At 33.6% G+C, this 21067-nt stretch overlaps 1 protein-coding gene across 1 annotated transcript in view; it reads left to right on the forward strand.

Annotated features, from left to right (window-relative positions):
- The window catches only part of HCN1 (hyperpolarization activated cyclic nucleotide gated potassium channel 1), a 365206-nt gene that overhangs the window by 301317 nt on the left and 42822 nt on the right, over nucleotides 1-21067 (forward strand). The window contains exon 6 of the mRNA XM_032627600.1: nucleotides 10614-10854. Coding sequence (XP_032483491.1) covers nucleotides 10614-10854 — 241 coding nt within the window. The remainder of the gene's footprint in view (nucleotides 1-10613; nucleotides 10855-21067) is intronic.

Here is a 21067-nt window from a genome sequence, read left to right on the forward strand (position 1 = left end):
ATATATATCGAGGGATGTGTGTATTTTCATTTTGTTTTTAAAGATTTTTAAAAATACAATTTGTGAATACAAAAATTGATTACTCTTTCTTGTTTAATGAGATGGAAAACTACAATAAACTAAAATTGAGGCACACTATATTAATTCCTCAATCTTCACTATCTTATCTCTAACTCCTTTAACTTCCCCAAAATAAATATTAAAGGTAAGTATTTCTTACTTTTGAATTTTATTACACATTTTTTATATTCAAATTACTTAGGAGTTATAAAGAGAGTTAAATGTTTTCTTTAAAAAAAATAAGACATTATCCCAACTAGAGAAACAGCTCAACATAAATTCTCCCTAATGGGAACACAGAAATCAAGGGAAATGCTTTGAGTTTAAGAAATTGAAGCAGGTACATAACTTGTTAGTCAATGTTTGGAAAAATGTTTAAAACATTTTCAAGCGTTAAGATTTGTATGGGCTAATTTACTGATATATGCAACTATCTTGCAAGTTAGAAGACAAACCACCAGATCAATATAAGCCAGTTGGAAATGCTGAGGGAATTTTTTTTAAATTTCCCCCATGTGCTTCCTTTAAAAAAATAGAATGTGTATTTAATTTACAATTCACCTTCCAAATTTATTTTATCATTAGGGCTGTTTCATTATAACAATCCTATATTTTATTCCTTGAGTTTGGCCAAAAGGGAATTTCACTGACTATGCCCTAACACTATCTTGTCATTTTTAACTTCTGAACCCCTGCACCTACCTTGACTTTGGGCTTTAATAACCAGTTCCCACTCAGCCTTTTTTAAAAAATCTGACCTAATATTTTCTTACCAAATTACCCTGAAGTCTTGTTTCTTTGAAATTTTGTAGAATATGTAGTCTTTACCATTCATTTGATTTTAACAGATATTGGTTTATAATACAACTGTACTTATAATGGTAAATAATAGATAACATTTAGTGAACTTAAATGCTTTCCTTGTGTTATTTAATTTAATCATCACAATTATCTATGACAGAGTTGCTAGTGTTATCTCCATTTTACAGGGGAAAAGATTAAGATTTGAAGAGTATGAGTTACTTTCTACAGGCCCTGAGTCAATTAGTTTTGGTATCAGGGACTGAGCTCAGATAAGCACACACACAAACACACACACACACACACACACACACACACACTCGCACACTGGAGAGAAAGAGAGAGAGAGAGTCTAACCCATGTTTATTTTACTTTTTTACAATTATCTTATACTGAATATATACATATATATCTTCTTTCCTCAGCTAGATGTAAACTTTCAGATACTTCTTTATTTTAGGAACCGTGGTTTCCACATCTGACTGCTTATGACTTGAAATGTGTTTTTAAAAACAGAGGTTTTTTTCATATCCCCTGAAGATTTAGATTCAGATTCTCTGGATCTGGATGGGAGCCTGGCAAACTATAACTTAGAAAAATATCATAAATACATTCAGGGAGGAGAATGCCATCTTTGGCAAGTCATCAAAGCCATTTTTTTTCCCCTTATTGACTCTGTCATCCTGAGAGCCATGATAAGGGCGAGGTCCCACAGTCTAATCCTAAGTATGTTCTGTTATTTCCCAAGAATGGTTCTACATCATGCCCACAAAGCCAAACTTTACCACACTCTGGGCATTTTCTATGCAGCCCGCTCTGTGTTGGACACTCCAGCAGTCATTTCAGACGTGCCCTCTCCTAGGACACTAAGGACTGTTCAGAAGCCAATATGGATTTTTTAATTTTATTTATTTATTGCCTCACAAACTTCATGTAGTGGTCTTAAAGGTAATGATTGGAGATGACTTCCTTAGAGCTTTTCAGTGAGATTGCTTAAAAAACTGGTTGCAATTTCCAGGTGTTGATCTACTCTTCTTAGAAGTCTTAGTATCTAAATCTAATCTTTCCAAGAGTCAAACAAAACCTCATTTTAGTCTTCTATGAAAGTTTCACATTCTGTTTCACCTCTCTCTTCAAAGTATAAATAAATATCAAAAAATTATACAAAATATTATGTTTGTTTTGTTGGATTCGTCAATAAATAATATATTTAACATGAAGATTTTTTAAAAATCCAAAACTGCATTCTGCTTTCCATATCCCCTCACATTTTGCATCATGTTTCTTTTGCAGTAGTACTCTCTGTCCAGTATAAATGCAATGTGAATCACATTGCATGTGTAATTTTAAATTTTCTAGTAATTACATTTTAAAAATTAAAAAATATGTGAAATTAAGTATGATAAATTTTAACTAAATATATTCAACATATAATTTCAACATGTAATCAATATAAAACATCATTAATGTGATAGTTTACATTCATTTTTTATATTAAGTCTTCAGAATCTGGTGTATTTTTTAATTGAAGTATAGTTACTTTACAATGTTGTGTTCATTTCAGATGTACAGCACAGTTGTTCAGTTATACATATATAAATATAAAGATGTATATATTCTTTTTCAGATTCTTTTCCCTTATAGATTACTACATAATACTGAGTATAGTTACCTGTGCTATACAGTAGGAGCTCGTTGATTATCTATTTTATATATAGTAATGTGTCATGTTAATCCCAAACTCCTAATTTATTCCTTCCCCTCCCTTTCCCATTTCATTGTGTATGTGTGTGTGTGTGTGTGTGTGTACACCACATCTTCTTTATCAGTTAATCTGTCAATGGACATCTTGGTTGCTTCCATATCTTGGCTATTGTAAAATAGTGCTGCAATGAACACTGAGGTGCATGTATCTTTTCGAATTATAGTTTTCTCCAGATATATGCCCAGGAATGGGATTGCTGGATCATATGGTAGCTCCATTTTTAGTTTTTTAAGGAACCTTCATACTGTTCTCCATAGTGGCTGTACCAATACATTCCCACCAACGGTGTAGGAGGGTTCCTTTTTCTCCACACCCTCTGCATTATTTATTATCTGTAGACTTTTTGACGAAGGCTATTCTGACAGAACATTTAGACTGGAATGTTAATTTTTTTTAGAACTGCTTGATGTGTATATAGATTTCATAAAATTTACAGTTGAAAAGCATATTCACCTATGCAAGTTTTTCCAAACAATTTAACATTTTCTAATAACCAAGTTATCAGCTTTTAACTTTAAACCTAAATGGTTAAAATTAAATCAATTAAAGGTTTACTAGTGGTCAATAACTCCATGTGGCAAATGGCTACCATGTTAAACAATGTCATTCTAGGAACAGACTATATACTTTTAAGTACTGGGCTCACTTCCTACCTGCTCTGTGATTTTTGTGACATGACAACCTCTTTGAAACAGCTTTGGCTCGTCTATACTGCTGGGTTAATAGTATAGCTGTTTCATTGGGTTGTTGTTATAATTAAAGGCAAAAACACAAAGCGTTCAATAAATATTAGCTATCAGCATCATCACAGTCATTGTACTACATTTAGACCAGTGGTACTTACCCTCTTGCTGATAATGGCTCCTTTGAAAATCCTGTGAAAGCTCCATTTATTTATCAATATCACTCCAAATCATTTAGTCATGCTTCAAGATATCACTTGTTTTCTTCCATAGTTACATCTTTACCTAATTTCTGGTACAGAGGAAATGCTTCTTATTTACCAGACATATAAATGAATGTTGATAATTGAAGATAAAAGTAAATTAGTACATAGTTTAGTTTAGTTTTCAAAATAATTAGTTGTTTTGAAACTAATTAGTTTTTAGTTTTCAAAATAAAAGTTTTCAAAATAATTTTTGACTATTTTTCAAGCAGATGTATTTTCATAACAATTGGGTCTCATATAATAAACACAAACGAGATCATTTTTATATACTTTTTAACTAGAATTTTGTGTTTTTGAAGAATTCCATAACAATAAATATATTACCATGTAATAATCTGCCCTGAAAATATGTACACTGCATAAAATGTGGCATTCCAACTAGTGAAAAATGTAAATATTCTTAGAAATGTATTGAAGCAAAAAGGTAAATAGATATTTGTCTGAAATGGGGAAAGTTCTAGATTTAAAAATTTATGAAATAATAAAGGTGACTTTATTTTCATTCCAAAGCACAAGAAATTGCAAAACATAAGGGCATAGGTTAATTTTAGTGCTAAACTTTTGTGACTTTGATCCAGGTAATAGGGAGGTCCCATGGTAGGGTTGAATGAGCAATGGTTTGGAAGTCAAATAGAATGATGAGTTTCTCTAGATGTATTCAAGCTCTGAGGCTTGGGCAATGTATTTCCTCTCTCTAAGCTCCACTATCTTCGTTCTTTTGTATACGTGGAGAAATAAAACCAAATTCAAGTTTATTCTTTGGTTGTTCTCCTCCAGGAATAAGTGAAACATAATATGTAAAGTACTTGCTTAAAATGGGTGCTCACTAAATCTTGTTCCCTTTCTTTTTCCTTCCACATCCCATGTTTAACTTGTCAAATTAAATGACAATGTTCTTTGGGGGCTATGCAGGGAGAAGCAGAGATATCATTGAAGAAACATTTCTTAAAAGGGAGAAGTAAAGGGCACACATTGACCCTGTCCCCGTAACATAAGACATACCCACACAAACAACAACATCAAATACTGGTCTCTCTTTCTCTTCTTGCATTCCCTTGCTTTATAGTTCAAAGATCTCAGATTCTACTGATTTATGAAGCCAGTCAGATAGCCTAATTGTATGAAGTAGCACGTTTTAAAAACTGTGGCAACCTGGAACATGGATGCCAATGTAAAGACCGTAATATTCAGATCTCTAAAAATAATTGCTGTGGGGAAATAAAAACAGCCAAGTGTGTAGCTATCAGTTTGCCACCTCACATGTCAGGTTCTGAAAATGTGTAAAGTTTGAAAGAACAAATTTATGGTTAACATCAGAATCTTCGGGTTTGTAGCGATTTTAGATATGTGCGAAGTTAAGATGACTTCTTAGAATCCGTCAAAACCCTACGTTAGGGAGCTGGGCCAACAAACCATAGCTCTTCTTGCAAGTGTGTGGTCTTTGGCATATTACTCAATATCTTCCATACAGTGGGGTAGTAATAATACCTAAGGCATAGACTTTTGTGAGGATAAAATAAATTAATACTTGTAGAGCTTTATTTAAAGCAATACCTGGAACCAACAAGAATTCAATAAATATTGTCTCCTTTTTATTGTGTTCATTCTTAAAATTATTTCTGCCTTAAAGAAATCCCTAGCATATCCAGTGACTCTGTTTTGATTCTAACTACTCCAGGCTACAGAACTGAAAAAAAACTAGGACAACACCAGCAGCACCGTTTTATAAGATGTTCTAGGTCATAAAGTGTCATTTGATACAGATTTGACCATATGTGTTTGCTTGTTTCTGAAGTTAACATGGAAGTCTGAACATTGGATGCCATTTGAATGTCTGTGTGATTTAAGTTCTTAGAAGGAAGTGCTTGTGTGCTCCGCAGAGTCTAAAAATACAGAGTGTGTTGGGTGTAGGAATTTAGCAATGTAACAGCAGTGCTGTTTTGTTAAGATTATGATTCATTATTGTAATGATGATAATTATATTTATAGTGACCACGCTTAAAACTTTTTAGAACTATACTGTGTGGAATAAAATAATGTAGAACGGAGGAGAACTAAATGTTTCACAAAGTGGAACTTTCCACAATGAAACTTAAGTTATCAATAAAGAATTGTAGTGCTGGAAGGAACGTTAAAATATTGCTATTCCTTTTAATAACAAAGAAGATGTTGCTTAAAGTTTCCCAGGGTTTCAGAATATGCATGATTCCAAAGCACAGATTTATGGTTAAAACAAATCCTTCTTGAAGCAAGTTAAATATATCAAATCCCATTTTTTTCTTATTGTCATAAAGTTAAACAAACTAGAAATCAAATTACCAGCAAAACAATAACAATAAAAATACCATTGAGAGCAAAAAGGCAAGCCACAGATGAGGAGAATATATTTGCAATGCATATCCCAACAAAGAGCTCATGTCAAGAATATAAAAAGGACTCCTTCAAATAGAAAAAGCAGGGAAAACTATTGACTGGACACTTCACCAAACAGGATACTCGTCTGACCAATAAGCCTATGAAAATGTACATAACAACGTTAATCATTGGGGGAATGTAAAATAAAACCACAATGAGAAAAAAAGTTTAAGTAAGGTATCTCTACATATCTACTATGGCTAAAATTAAAAAAAGAGTGGTAGCATCAAAATTTTCCAAGGATGTAGGACAATTGGAACTTTATATACTGCTGGTATATGAGAAAAATAATACAATTATTTTAGAAAAATTTTGGCAGTATATACCAAAGTTAAATATATGCTTATCCTATTACCCAGCAATTCCAACATAAGGTAAATATGCAAGAGAAATCGGTGCATAAGGCACTTCAAGAATTTTCCTAACAGGCTTATTTTATTAGCCTAAAACTGGAAACAACCCAAATGTCAAGAAGAGTAGAATGGAGAAATAAACTGTGCTATAGTCCTAAAATGAAATACAGCCTGAAATATAAAAAGAAAGAACTACCACCACACAACATGGATGAATCATACTGACATAATGATGAGCAAAAGAAGAAAGGCTCAAAAGACTCTGCAGTGTGTGGTGCCATTTATGGGAATTTCAAGTACAAGTAAAACTGCTTATAGTGATAGAAGGCAGAAGAGCTAGAACCTCTGGGCTTGATTGGAAAGGAAAAAAGGAAGCCTTTTGAAATCTGTTCTGTATGTGGAGCCGGGAGGTTATATAGGTTCACATATATGAAAAATGCACAAAGGATCTGTGTATGTTTAAATTTTGTGTACTTTACTATATGTATGTTATAGTTTACAAAGATACTCTCTGCACTGTGACCAAACAATGAATGTGAATAATCCTGTCGTACTTTAGCAAAATAATGGGAAGGACTACTGAAAAAGAATTTCGCATCTTAAATAAACTGACCTTATGTCAGAGTAAGATCAAACGCAGGGTTCTTCTTTGTTGTTGTTTTATTGTTGTATTATGCTGTTTTTAATAGGTAAAAGTTGATTTATTTGGAATTTGGATAGGAGATTTATCTGTTTTCCCTTACTTTTTAATTTACTCAATCTTTTATTTATATAAGTATAGCCTCATATTTATCTTATGCTTTGGGGTTAAGCCAATATTAAGTTACTTGTTTTGTTACTCCAATTGTTACAGCATTAGTCGGGTAGCTCTTTCAGTTGGCATCTTTGAAATATCCTTTTCATTGTGAGGGTTTTTTGTTAGTGTTTTTGCTTGTTTGCTTATTTGTTTTCTAACACTGCCATACTTTCTGGTATGATAAGATGCTTCAGGAGAGAAATAACTGTCTATTTTTAAGTTATGAAGTAAACCTGGTAATTGGGAGTACTTTATTATTAAGGTCATGGTCACGTGTCTGATTCCCTTAGGGAGTGAACATTCCTCAATTTATTTCATATGGACAATACTCCTAACTCAGGCCAGACGTATCACTAAAAAAGCTCATTGTAACAACCGCCATAAAGAGTCTGGATGGAGAGTAGAGATATTAATAACTTAACTGTGTGTTTTATTTAAGTCAGTGTGCTATAAGGACCTGGGATTGATGGAGGAAGAGCTTTAAAAGTCTTCTTTTACTAATAGAGAGATATTAATAACTTAACTAAATATGTTCCCCCTAAGAAAATGTGCTATAAAGAAATGTGATTGATGGAGAAGAGCCTTTAAAAGTTTTGCTTAACTTCGAGGCTCACTTGATTGTTTCCATTAAACTATACACCCTCAAAGCAAGCAGATTTCATGGGATAAGGGAGAGCCTTTAAATGCAAATAACTTTCTGTCCCATCACATCTTTTTCTGTCAAACATTTGTTAGAATTTACAGTTTAAATCAGAAAGTATTCACATGGAGGTAAAAGTTCCACAAAGACAAAAAAAATGAATGGATTCCTTCAAGTTAACAATAATACGAAATTATCTTCACAGTGATATAATCAAGGCAGTTCCAAGGTGCACCTGGGTATGTGATGCATCATAGAAAAAGAATTGTTCATATAAATAAAGACAGTTTAATTGTTTGTAGAATTATTTTCTAAAATAAAAGGTAAGAGAACAATGAAGAGAAAAATTTGTATACTTCAAATCAAAAAACATAGATGAAAAGATTATTTTATTATTTTTGTTTGAAAACTCTTATTTTCTCTGCAACATGATTTATTTTCAATTTCCTACACAGGATCCTTCTATGTCATTTTACACATGAAATCATTAACTTTGAAACAACAAATCTGATCATTTTAATGACATATTTCTGTCTTCTTTTAACTCATGTGCTTACCTTGGGTACCTTGAATGGTTCACCTTTTATCTTCATGTGGTTTATTTTGGTTTGTTTGTTTGTTTTGTTTTGTTTTGTTTGTGGTATGCGGGCCTCTCAGTGTTTGTGGCCTCTCCCATTGCGGAGCACAGGCTCCGGACGCGCAGGCTCAGTGGCCATGGCTCACTGGCCCAGCCGCTCCGCGGCATGTGGGATCTTCCCGGACCGGGGCACGAACCCGTGTCCCCTGCATCGGCAGGCGGACTCTCAACCACTGCGCCACCAGGGAAGCCCTCATGTGGTTTTTATATGGAAGTATTCTGAATAGTAAAAAACACATTTTTATATTACATGTAAGACTTGTTTCTCAAGCTATTGGCTTGAGAGAGCATTCTAAGAGTTTTAAATAGCCACTTCCCAACAGGAATATAAACTAGGCTTTGTGAACGCTTTTTTTCCAATGCCAAAATTCCATCTTCCTTCTTTCACTTTTTGCCCCCTTCCTGGCTTCTTTTCTTCTTTTTTCCTTCCTTCGGTCTACTCATACATGTATGCATATTTATTGAGCACTTACTGTAGTCCCCCACTCCCACCACAGCTCTTCAGCACCAGTTAAAATTGACCACAAATTGCCCTAGATATAGCTACCCATCGGGTCAACTGTGCGTTGTAGGGCTTGGATGATGCTGCACGAAGTACCATATGTTATATCCTTCTCTTCTTTTTGTTGTTATGTTCACTTGCTGGTTATAGCTGCTGATTTTTTTTTTTTTTTTTTTTGCTGTGTGTGGGCCTCTCACTGCTGTGGCCTCTCCCGTTGCAGAGCACAGGCTCCGGACGCGCAGGCCCAGCAGCCATGGCTCACGGGCCCAGCCACTCTGCGGCATGTGGGATCTTCCCGGACCGGGGCACGAACCCGCGTCCCCTGCATCGGCAGGCGGACTCCCAACCAGTACACCACCAGGGAAGCCCTATAGCTGCTGATTTTTAAATATTTTACCAGTCTCCATGAAACTCCACTCTTAGAGATACTTCTCTGCTCTGCTGTACTCACAACATATTGTTGAGGATGAAACACCTTCTTTTCCATGTTGGACCCAAAATTCTGTGCCCTCTGCATCAGCTGGAAAATTTTTAACTATCCTAGAATAATATCAGATTATTTTATGAAGAAGATTGAGGAAACTTTCTTTCCCAGTCTTGGAATCTAGAAGCTTCTATTACCAAAGCAGGAATTCAGATATCAGACTCTTTTAATACCTCTGAATCTTTTTGCCCTTTTCCCCTCTTAGCAGAGATAACTTCATTTTCTGTGTCTCTTAAGCAAGTTTACAAATTCAGGTCCAACCCTATTCTTTTGGGGGCTCATTGGAGAAGATATTTCTGAGAAATGGCACTGTGGTAAAATTTAGATTCCCATTGTTTATTCTGTTCTATATCTAACTTTCAGGATTAAAATTGGTTGGTCCCATATCCCTGTTTTGGTTCCTAGTGATAGCACTATGTCTAATCTGGACTAGAATCCACAGAATGAAATCAAACATATAAATCTCCTAATTTAGAATTGGCCTGATCCCAGAAATAAAACAAACAAACAATTTAGGAAAAGGAAAATATGGCCTCTGTCCAGTCCAAAACTTCCAGTGGAAACCCAGGAGGTTTGGAAAGAGTAATTTTCTGATCTAACCCAGAAACAGATTGAATTTATAATTAGAGATTATAGTTAGAGTGTCTTTTGTGTAATGTGAACAACATCAAGTCTCCTTGCTTTAACGTGAATGACATTAAGAAAAAACATCAAAATACTGTTGGCATTTTGTTGGCAGCTGGGCCCTGGTTTCAGAACTCTAGTCAGTAGGTACAAATTAGATTGTTCAACACAATGGACCACAGAAGCGGTAACATCGTGGCTAATAGGAAGTGATGTGGCTTCTTTTCTTCATAAAAACAGATAAAAGGGAGACTAAAACTCTTCCACATTTTCGTTCTAATTTTATATAAAAAATAATAAATGAATGGGAAGTTATAAAAGGTAAACTTGTATATATTTAATTCATATTTATTGATGTCTAATATATGCCTATACTACTCTATGTGCTGGGAATACAACATTTCAACACAATAATAAAACACGATCCCTGGTTTTGAAGAGATACATAGATTATTAGAATTTATGTGTTGTTGGTTCTTAATTTAAATTGCAGTGTTATGCTATGTATAGATTTTAATTTCAGCACGTTTTTCTTCCTGATATGATTAATCTCTCTCTTAATATTTGTTTACTCTTGCCATCTTTAGGAGATAGTCAACTTCAACTGCCGAAAACTAGTGGCTACAATGCCTCTTTTTGCTAATGCGGATCCTAATTTTGTGACTGCCATGCTGAGCAAGTTGAGATTTGAGGTGTTTCAACCTGGAGATTATATCATACGAGAAGGAGCTGTGGGTAAAAAAATGTATTTCATTCAACATGGTGTTGCTGGTGTCATCACAAAATCCAGTAAAGAAATGAAGCTGACAGATGGCTCTTACTTTGGAGGTTAGTAAAAAAAGAAAATATAACTGAGATGAAGTCAAATTTGCTCACAATATTTATCTTTATCAGAATTTTGGAGATGTCAGAATGTTGATTTTTGGGGTTTGAATATGGACTTGTATTTGAATTCTGATAAAAGTGTCTATAGCGTGTCAACTGAAAAAAAATGCACAACCTAAAAGTTGAGAATTATGTTTTATTTGGCAGACAAAACTGAGCACTTAAGTCCAGGACACAGCATCTCAGTTAGCTCTGAGAGACTGTTCCAAAGAAGTAAGGGAGAAGCCAGTATATATAGGAGTTTTGTAACAAATACCAGGTAGTAGGAACATTGAAAGATTACTGTTAATTAAAGAAAACCAGATATCTCAAGTTAAGGAATTTAGTGCTTTTCTATGTATGGAAAAATGCACGAGTCTGGGCTTACTGAAATTATTCCCTTGGTGTGCACCTCAGCTATCTGGAGCCAGTATCCTGTGCTTTCTCATCCTGAGTCTCCTCAGGGTGCACCATCTGGGGTGGCTGCAGCAGTTGACTGCTAGGTGGCAGGCATCCTTCTATCCTGAGTTCCCTCAGAGCTCACCGTAATGTAAGCGGCTGTAATGTGATGGCTCGATGGCTGCAAATCCTTTGTTTACTGATATGGCAAGCAACAGTTTTTCACTGATAGGTGGTATGTTTTCACATTTCAGTGTCACACATTCAGTGCATGTGCATTTACTACTGTATTAGTTAGAGTATCCTTTCATCCTCTTAAACTGGAACCAAATAACAGTGGCTTAAACAGATCGAAAGCATATTTTTCTCTCACACAAAAGTCCCACGAGGGTTAGATGGCTCTCCCCAAGACAGTTTTTAGGTACCCAGATTTCATTTATTTTGCTGGTCTGCCATCCTCTAGAGTGTTTTCCTCATTTATACGAGAGGAATTGGTTTCTCTCCACAGTATGGACCACAGTATGGGGAGGAGGGGACAGAGGAAGGGAAGAGTGAGCAATTTCTCTTTAGATGTGTGCCCAGAATGGCCAACATCACTGCTATTCACATCTGATTGGCCAGAATTTAGTTACAAACGTACCTCGAAGTATAAGGAAGGCTGGGAAATGTAGCTTCTAGTTGAGTGATGTATTAGTCAGTGTTCTCTAGAGAAACAAAACCAACAGGATATATATACACAAAAGGAGATTTATTGTGAGAAATTGACTCGTGAATATGGAGGTTGACAAATGTTATGATCTGCCATCTGAAACTGAAGAACAGCACAACTGGTCGTTTAATTCAGTCTGATTCCAAAAACCTGAGAACCAACCGTGTAAATCCAATCTGAGGGCAGAAGATGAGATGAGACGTTAGCTCAAGTAGTGAGACAGGAAAAAAATATTTCTCCTTCCACCTTTTTTTTCTATTCAGACCCCCAGTGGATTTGGAGGTTGCATACCCTGGAGAGGCCAGTCTACTTTACTGAGTCCACTGATTCAAATACCAATCTCACCTAAGAATACCCTCACAGACAAACCCCAAATAATATTTTTCTGGGCACCCCATGGCCAGTCAAGTTGACACATAAAATTAACCATCACAAGTGGCAATTTGCCTTGCTAAAAATTCTGACAATTTGAATTGTTTCCAACGTTTTACTATAATAAGATATATATTTATATTTGTGCAAATGTACAAAACTTGCCTATGAGTTGAATTACTGGGTCAAAGACTATGCATATGTTCAACTTGAAATAAATATCAAATTATTTCTTTGATGAGACTGCCCATTTCTCCATGGCTTTGCCCATTGATCTTTTACTTTTATCCTCTTAATAAGTCAAATTGACATCCCCTTAATATTTAGTTTGCATTTCCACTATTAATGGTGATGTTGAGGCATTTCTTCATAGATATGGATCATTTGTATTTTATTTTTCTGTTTCTATTTTTGCATATTTTTCTAATGTGTTGTTTGTCTTTTTAAAACCAATTTACCTAAACATCCCTAATGTATTTTTGATATGCTGTAACTATTTTCTCCATAATTGTTACTACTTTTTAAACTTTCTAATTTTTCTTTCATCATTCTGGTTTTCATTATCGCTGATTTCATCTGAATCTCTCTCCTTTGCATTAAGGCATTAGAGAGTTTGTGTTTCTTAACTGGGTTTTGTACACTGCAAAATTGTAAAAATGTTTTCCCTATTCTATATTTTATTTAGTTTCACTACATCTTTATTACTATTTTAACTTGTTAGAACAAGTTAGAAGAAGTGATGGTGAACAACTATTCATGTTTCTTAGTGCCAGTTCTGTTATAACATGAAAGACAGTGATTAATACCACAGTGTCAGGCATTGGCAAGCTTAATAGTTAACTATTACTCAATAGCCGGAAACTGAAATGTTTTCTTTAGAAAAAAGGCAGGAAATCTGCCTTCAAATAGTTGCAGGTTTATCCTACAAGAGAAATTCAAGTGAAACTCTTTTTCTTCTCATGAGTGAGAAGAAATGGTTCTTATTACTTTGTATTCATTCTTCACAGACTTTATAGTATGCCTGTAGAAGGCTTCTCAGTCAGAATTAATGGCTCCCAGCCCTGTGTCTCCATAGCTTCTCACAGCTTTCCAGGGTCCTGGTCTCAGTCGGTCTCATATTGAAATTAACACTGTAGTTAGTTACCTATTTCCTTCCGATATTAGATGGCAAACGATGTGTGCATCAGAACCACCAGAGAAGCTGTTCACCCATCAGAGAGTCTGATTCAAGAAATCCAGGCTAGAGATAATATCTTATTTGTTTGTTCATTGGAGAATAAACAACCAGTATATCTGATCCCCTAAAAATTGATAATGATAGAAAGTATTCAAATCAAATTAATAGGAATTGGGAACCAAGCAATAAATTCATTTTGATTTTAAAATAATAATAGCAACAACAATAACACATTGAGTTTAAGAAGATTTCTTCAGTAACAGCTGAAAAAAATTTATTGGGAAAGGTTTTAATTTTATCAAATGCTTTTTTGGAATTTATCAAAATGACCATAAGGTTCTTATCCATTAATCTATTGCAGCTGAGTAAACATATCAGCTCAAAATAATTAGCTTCTTTGACTTTCTCCTCATTTACTAAGAATAATTTTGAAGTTTTCATCTTTCCTCTTCTTCTTTGTCATGATCCTGCGTTGCCTCATCAGCCTATTACCCTTTTGTGCAGATTATGCTAAGAAAAAAAAGAGAAAATTAGGAAAAGCTAAGAACTTTAAAAAGTCTACTTTAGAAAGCACAGAGAATTAGTGTTTGAACGAAGAAAAAAAGAGAAATTGAAAGCTGATGGAAATAAATAAAAGCTGATAGTAAGAAATAAAAGTATAGTCCAGCTTTGTGGGAAGGTAGTTTTGGGGAAAAGGTTTTTGAGGCAATTAATGGAGGTGTGACAAATACATGAAAGTTTAGAAAGGAATTTCTGAAAGTTGTTATTATGCATTAAGAATATATTTCTACATTTGACATGTGTTTTTTGAATTCAGAGGAGCTTTAATTACTAGACAATTATATTTGCTAATATGACAAAGACTGGAACATGTGCTTCTCTGGATTTATATGGATTAAACTATTAGTAAGGTCAGTTTCATTAGTGAATGTCCTTGTGTTGAACCATAAGATCATTTGGGGGATTAAAAACTGCTTTGTCATAATGTATTCTTTCTTTAACACATTGTAGCATTTCTATCTATAAGTGAGATTGGTCTGTAATGTTGTTGTTATAGTGGTTATTTTTGTGATCCCCTAGCTAGATGACTTTAGATGTAAGGTTTTCCTCACTTCTAAGAGAGAGCAAGAAAACTTTAAAAAATATGTTCTAGTTCTGTAAAAAATGTCATTGGTAATTTGATAGGGATTGCATTGAATCTGTAGACTGCTTTGGGTAGTATAGTCATTTTCACAATATTGATTCTTCCAAACGAAGAACATGGTATATCTCTCCATCTGTTTGTATCATCTTTAATTTCTTTCATCAGTGTCTTATAGTTTTCTGCATACAGGTCTTTTGTCTCCCTAAGTAGGTTTTTTCCTAGGTATTTTATTCTTTTTGTTGCAATGGTAAATGGGAGTGTTACCTTAATTTCTCATTCAGATTTTTCATCTTTAGTGTATAGGAATGCAAGAGATTTTTGTGCATTAATTTTGTATCCTGCAACTTTACCAGATTCATTGATTAGCTCTAGTAGTTTTCTGGTGGTATCTTTAGGATTCTCTGTGTATAGTATCATGTCATCTGCAAACAGTGACAGTTTTACTTCTTCTTTTCCAATTTGTATTCCTTTTATTTCTTTTTCTTCTCTGATTGCCGAGGCTAGGACTTCCAAAACTATGTTAAATAATATGTTGTTCCTGATCTTAGAGGAAATATATTCTCTTTTTTAAGGAAGTTGAAATAATCTAGGCATTACCTGTTATGTGAAGGTTTATTAGGTTTCACAAGTAAAACCACTTCTGTCTGATTCTGTTGTCTATAGGCATCAGAATTATCAGGTTTTCTATTTCTTTATGAGTAATTGTTCAGTTCATCTAAATCCATTGTTCATAACACTCAAAAGCTTTTAAAAAACCTGATGCCTGAGCCAAAATTGCACCCTAGAGTTCTGATGGAATTGAGTAAAGTTGAGATCCAAACATCAGCATGTAAAAAAACAAAAATTCCCAGAAGATTCCAAATAATTTTCAAATTATATGTTTATACATATAATTTTTATTTTTTATTTTCAACAGACCTAATTTTTAATTTTAGAAAAATTTTAGATTTACAAAATTATTGCAAAGATTATACAGAGAATTCCTATTTATCCAATACCCAGTTTCCCTATTATTATTTTCCATTACTATAATACATTTATCACAATTAATGAACCAATGTTGATACAGTATTATTAAGAAATACTTAATAAAGCATACACTTTATTCAAATTTTCTTGGCTTTTACTCAATGTCTTTTTTCTGTCAGTATCCCATCTACAATTCCTCGTTACATTTAGTAGTAATGTCCTCTAGCTTGCTCTCAGTTTTTAAAATTACTAAGATTTTATTTGGTTTTGATGAACTCGACAGTTTTGAGGAACCCTGGTAAGTTATCTTATAGAACGTTCCTCATATGGGATTTGCCAGGTGATTTTCTCATGATTAGATTGGGGTAAGTTTGATCTTGTCTATGAGCAAGAGCATAGACATAAAGTGTCTTTCGCTTCACATTATATCCATGGTATATACTATCAATATGTCTTTCCACTATTGATGTTAACCTTGATCACCTAGATTGAGGTAGTGTTTGTCAGACTTCTCCACTGTAAAGTTACTCTTGTTTTCCCCTCCCATTCCGTACTCTGCTGTTTGGAAAGTAGCCAGTCTGCACAGTTCATGACTAAGAATTGAGGAGCAATGCTCCAAAAGGGCAGAGTATGTACATAAATTATTTGAAATTTTTCTAAACAGGCAATTTATTTACTCTCTTGCATTTATTTATTTATTCACCCTTTTTGTTTTTTGTGTGTTTTTTTTTTGCGGTACGCGGGCCTCTCACTGCCGTGGCCTCTCCCGTTGCGGAGCACAGGCTCCGGATGCGCAGGCTCAGCGACCATGGCTCACGGGCCCAGCCGCTCCACGGCATGTGGGATCCTCCCAGACCGGGGCACGAACCCGCGTCCCCTGCATCGGCAGGCGGACTCTCAACCACTGCGTCACTAGGGAAGCCCCTATTCACCCTTTTTTTTATATCAGTATGAACACCAGGATATTTATTTTATAATTTGGGTTATAATCCAATACTACTTTATTAATTGTTTTGCTCAAATTATTTCAGCTTTGGCCATTTGGACCTCTTTCTATTGGCCCCTGTGTCCCTCTGAAATACCGCATTATTATGGATTTGGGTTTTTTGTTTGTTTTGGTTTGAGATTTATCTTAGTTTCTAGCACTAGATGATGTTCCAGGCTCATCTTATATATTTCCTTACTCAGTCTTAGAATCAGCCATTTTTCCAATGGCTTGGTTCCTTGGTTCCTTTCATTGGAGAATGGTTTTAGAAACCATGATCTGGACACTAGGTGCACTCATTACTACCGAGTTATAATTATTACTTCCAGGTTCTCTCAGCTGACAAATCAAAGTGATACATATGTACATACTACCATCTATCTATCTATCTATCTATCATGTGTGTGTGTATATATATATATATATATATATATATATATATATATCGTGTGTGTGTATATATATATATATATATACATATATTTCTATGTGTAGTCATCTGATTCTAAGTTAAGCTAAATATGAGTTCATACTGATATTTCCAACTCCAATCCATTACCACATAGATTATTCTAGCCTCCTTTCCTTGTTTATCTGTAGTACACCCCTCAGAATTAAGAAATCAGGTTCCCACAATCCACCATCCATTTACTTAATTATTCAGTTCTAGTATAGATGTATAGTTCCTGAGAACCATGACTACCTAAATTATTTCTTTTTTAATTTCCATACTATCAGATTTACTTTTTCGTGTTGTAAAGTTTTACAGGTTTTGAAAAACTCTTACTGTCTTGTATTCACCATTACAATATCATACAGAATAGTTTTCTCACCCTCAAAAAATCACCTATTTATTAGCTATTCAACCTTCCCCTAGTACCAAACTCATGGCAACCACTCATCTGTTTACTATCTCGAGTTTTTTCTTGTCCAAAATGTCATATAATTAGAATCATACAGTATGGTATTCGTTTTGAAATTTTTTTTATTTCAATAGTTAATCACTGTAATATAGGAAATTTAGTTGTATATTAACTTTTTATGCAGTGACTTTCCTTACTTGCTTTTAGTTATAGAAGTTTTTTAGGTCAATTATTTGAAATTTTCTTCATTTACAATCATGTTATCTACAAATGGAGTTTTATTTCTTTATTTCCAATCTATATACCTTTTATTTTATTTTCTTATTTTACTGGAGAGGACTTCCAGTACTACGTTATACTGGAGTGGAAATAGAGAAGACTTTTTCCCTGATCCTTAGTCTTCCTAGAGAATTTTTTCCCCTTGATTTTGGAGTAAGGCATCTACTTTCTTACTATTAGGTATGATGCTATTTGAAAGTGTTGTTTTTTTCTATAGCTATTCCTTTTCAAATTGAGGAAGTTCTCCCCTACTTTTCTGAGAGCTTTCTTTTTTTAGTCATGAATGGATTTTGTATATTTATCATTTTTTTCTGTGTCATTTCTGATATCATATGGTTTTTCTTTTTTAGCCTATTGATGTGGTGTGTTACATTATTTGAATTTGATTTTGAATATTGCACTAGCCTTGCACACCTGAAATAATTTTAATGTATAAAAATGTATTAAAGTAGGCAAAAATAATTGGATTAAATTTTCTAAATTTTTGATCACAGTTTTTATGTCTGTGTTCCTGAGAGATAGTGCTGTGTACTTTTTCTTTCCTGTAATGTATTTTTATGGATTTTTGCTTTAGGATAATTCTCTTCTAAGAGAATGGGATAGGAAGTGTTCCCTCTGCTTCTATTTTCTGGAAAAGGTCATGGAGAATTGGTATCATTGCTTCCTTAAATATTTGGTAGAATGTACTGGTGAAAACATCTGCATCTGGTGATATAATTTCTGCATGGTTATTAATTATTTTTTTCAATTTTAAAAATAGATGTAAGGTTATTTAGGTTATCTATTTCTCATTGTGTGAATTTTGTTACTTTGTACTTTCTAGGAATTGCTCCATTTCATCTGAATTATCAAATTATAGGAGTAGAGTTGTTTTCAGTATTCCTTAATTATCCTTTTTAATGTTCCCAGGACCAGTAGTGATGATTACTCTTTCATTTATGATGTTGATAATTGGTGTGTTCTCTTTTATTCTTAGCTAGCTTTCCTAGAAAAAATTTTAAAACCTTTTAAAGAACTAGATTTTGCTTTTATTGATTTTCTGAATTGTTTTCTCTTTTCAATTTTATTGATTTCTGCTCTAATTGTTGTTATTTCCTTATTCTTTGCTTTAGGCTTAAATTGCTCTTCTTTCCCTACTTTGCTAAGGTGGAAGCTTAGATCATGGATTTAATATCTTTCTTCATAATATATACGTATTTAATGCTATATGCTATAAAATTTTCTCTAAGCATTGCTCTTCCTGTCTCCTACAAATTCAATGTCATATTTTAATTTTCTTTAGTTTAAAATATTTGTTTAATTTCTATTGAGACTTTTTCCCTAACCTATATTCTATTAAAGTGTTCTAAACATTTGGGAATTTTCCAGCTATTTTGCTGTTATTAATTTCTAGTTTAATTCTACTGTGGCCTGAGAATTTATTTTGTATGATTCCCATTATTTTATATTTGCTAAATTATAAATTTTATAGCTCTGTTTGTTGATGAATATTCCATGTGAACTTAAGGAGAATATATATTCTGCTGTTATTGGATGGACCATTCTATAAATGTCAATTAGATCAGTTTCACTGATGGTGTCACTCAGGCCAACTACATCCTTGCTGATTTTCAGCAGCTTGATCTACTAATTAGTAAAAGAAGGGTGTTGACGTCTCCAATTATAGTAGAGAATTTGTCTATTTCTCTTGCAGCTCTATCAATTTTTTCCTCAGGTATTTTGACATTCTATTGTTGGGTGCGTACATGTTTAGGATTGTTATATCTTCTTGGAAAATTGACCCTTTTTCATTATGTAATACCCTGCCTTATTCCTGATCATATTCCTTGTCCTGAAATCTGCTTTGTCTGAAACTAATATAACTACCCCAGCTTTCTTTTGGTTAATATTAGCATGATATATCTTTTTATAGATAGTTACTTTTTTTTCAATTTTTTTTTTTGAGTGTCGTAAAATACTCAAACATAAAATTCACCATCTTAACCATCTATCTACTTCACATGTGATTCAGATACCTTAAAGTATTAGCAATTCTTCCCTCCTATCTCTTGGAGCATTGCTCTCATTAATTTCATTTAATTTATTTTATTTATTGTTACTATTATTACTTTAAACAAACAACTATATTTTAGATTAAGGAAAAGAACAATAAGATATTTTATTTTTCCTTCATTTATTCCTTCTTCAACCTTACTTTCTTTCTCTAGGTCCAAGTTTCTGATCTATATTATCTCCTCCCACTTCAAGAAAATCTTTTAACATTTCTTACAGTGCAGGTCTGCTAACAGTGAATTAGCTTAGTTTTTATGTGTCTGAGAAAATTTTTTTCTCCTTCACTTTGAAGGATAATTTTGCTGAATATAGAATTCTAGATTGATGAGTTTTTATGTTCAACATTTTAATATTTTGTTCTGTTTACCTTTGGTTTGTATGGTTTCCTACAAGAAGTTCACTGTAATTTTTATCCTTGTTCCTCCATAGGTAAGATGTTTTCCCTCCTCTGGCTTCTTTCAAAATTTTCTCTTTGGTTTTTTGCAGTTTGAATATGATAGCCTAAGTGTACTTTTTTTTTTTTTTTTTTTTTTTTTTTGGTCTGAGCTTCCTGAATCTGCATTTGGTGTTTGTCATTAATTTTTAAAATTCTCAACCATTATTACTTCAAATTTTTATTCTGCTTTGGTCTCTTTTCTCCTTATAGAATTTAAATTATGCATGTGTCACATCTTTTGTAATTGCCCCACTTTATGGCTCCACTGGCTTCTGCTCCAGTGAACAGATCAGCTGTGACACTCTAGGTTCATGTCTCTCCAGATAGAGTCTCTGATGGGTCCGGGATAAGTCATTGCTTTTAGGTTTGTACAGCTTTTTCTTGTCAGAAAGAAGGGAGTGATATCTTCCAATCATGTTGAAACTAAAACCAGAAGTCCCTTCTTATTTGTTTAACCTCCTCTGCATCTCTATACCTTTTCTCGTCCTAATATTGTACTTTTTTATTTTTAAAATTTTTTTCAGAATTACTTATATTAAATATTTGTTATTTTTTCAAAGAAAGAGTTTTTGCTTTTTATTTCAGAAATTTCTATATTTTTCTGTATTAAATCTATTCTTTCATTTCATTTTAGTTTTTGCTTTTTTTCTTTTAGCTTCTTGAGTTTAAAAACTAGTGTATTTATTTTCAACCACTCTTCGTGTTTGATGACTGCAATTTATAGTACACGTAAATCTGACTATACTGCTTTGGTTAAATTCCATTGCATTTTTAATATAGTGATTCAATATT

This window comes from Phocoena sinus, chromosome 3, assembly GCF_008692025.1.
Source record: "Phocoena sinus isolate mPhoSin1 chromosome 3, mPhoSin1.pri, whole genome shotgun sequence".
NCBI classification, from domain to species: domain Eukaryota; kingdom Metazoa; phylum Chordata; class Mammalia; order Artiodactyla; family Phocoenidae; genus Phocoena; species Phocoena sinus.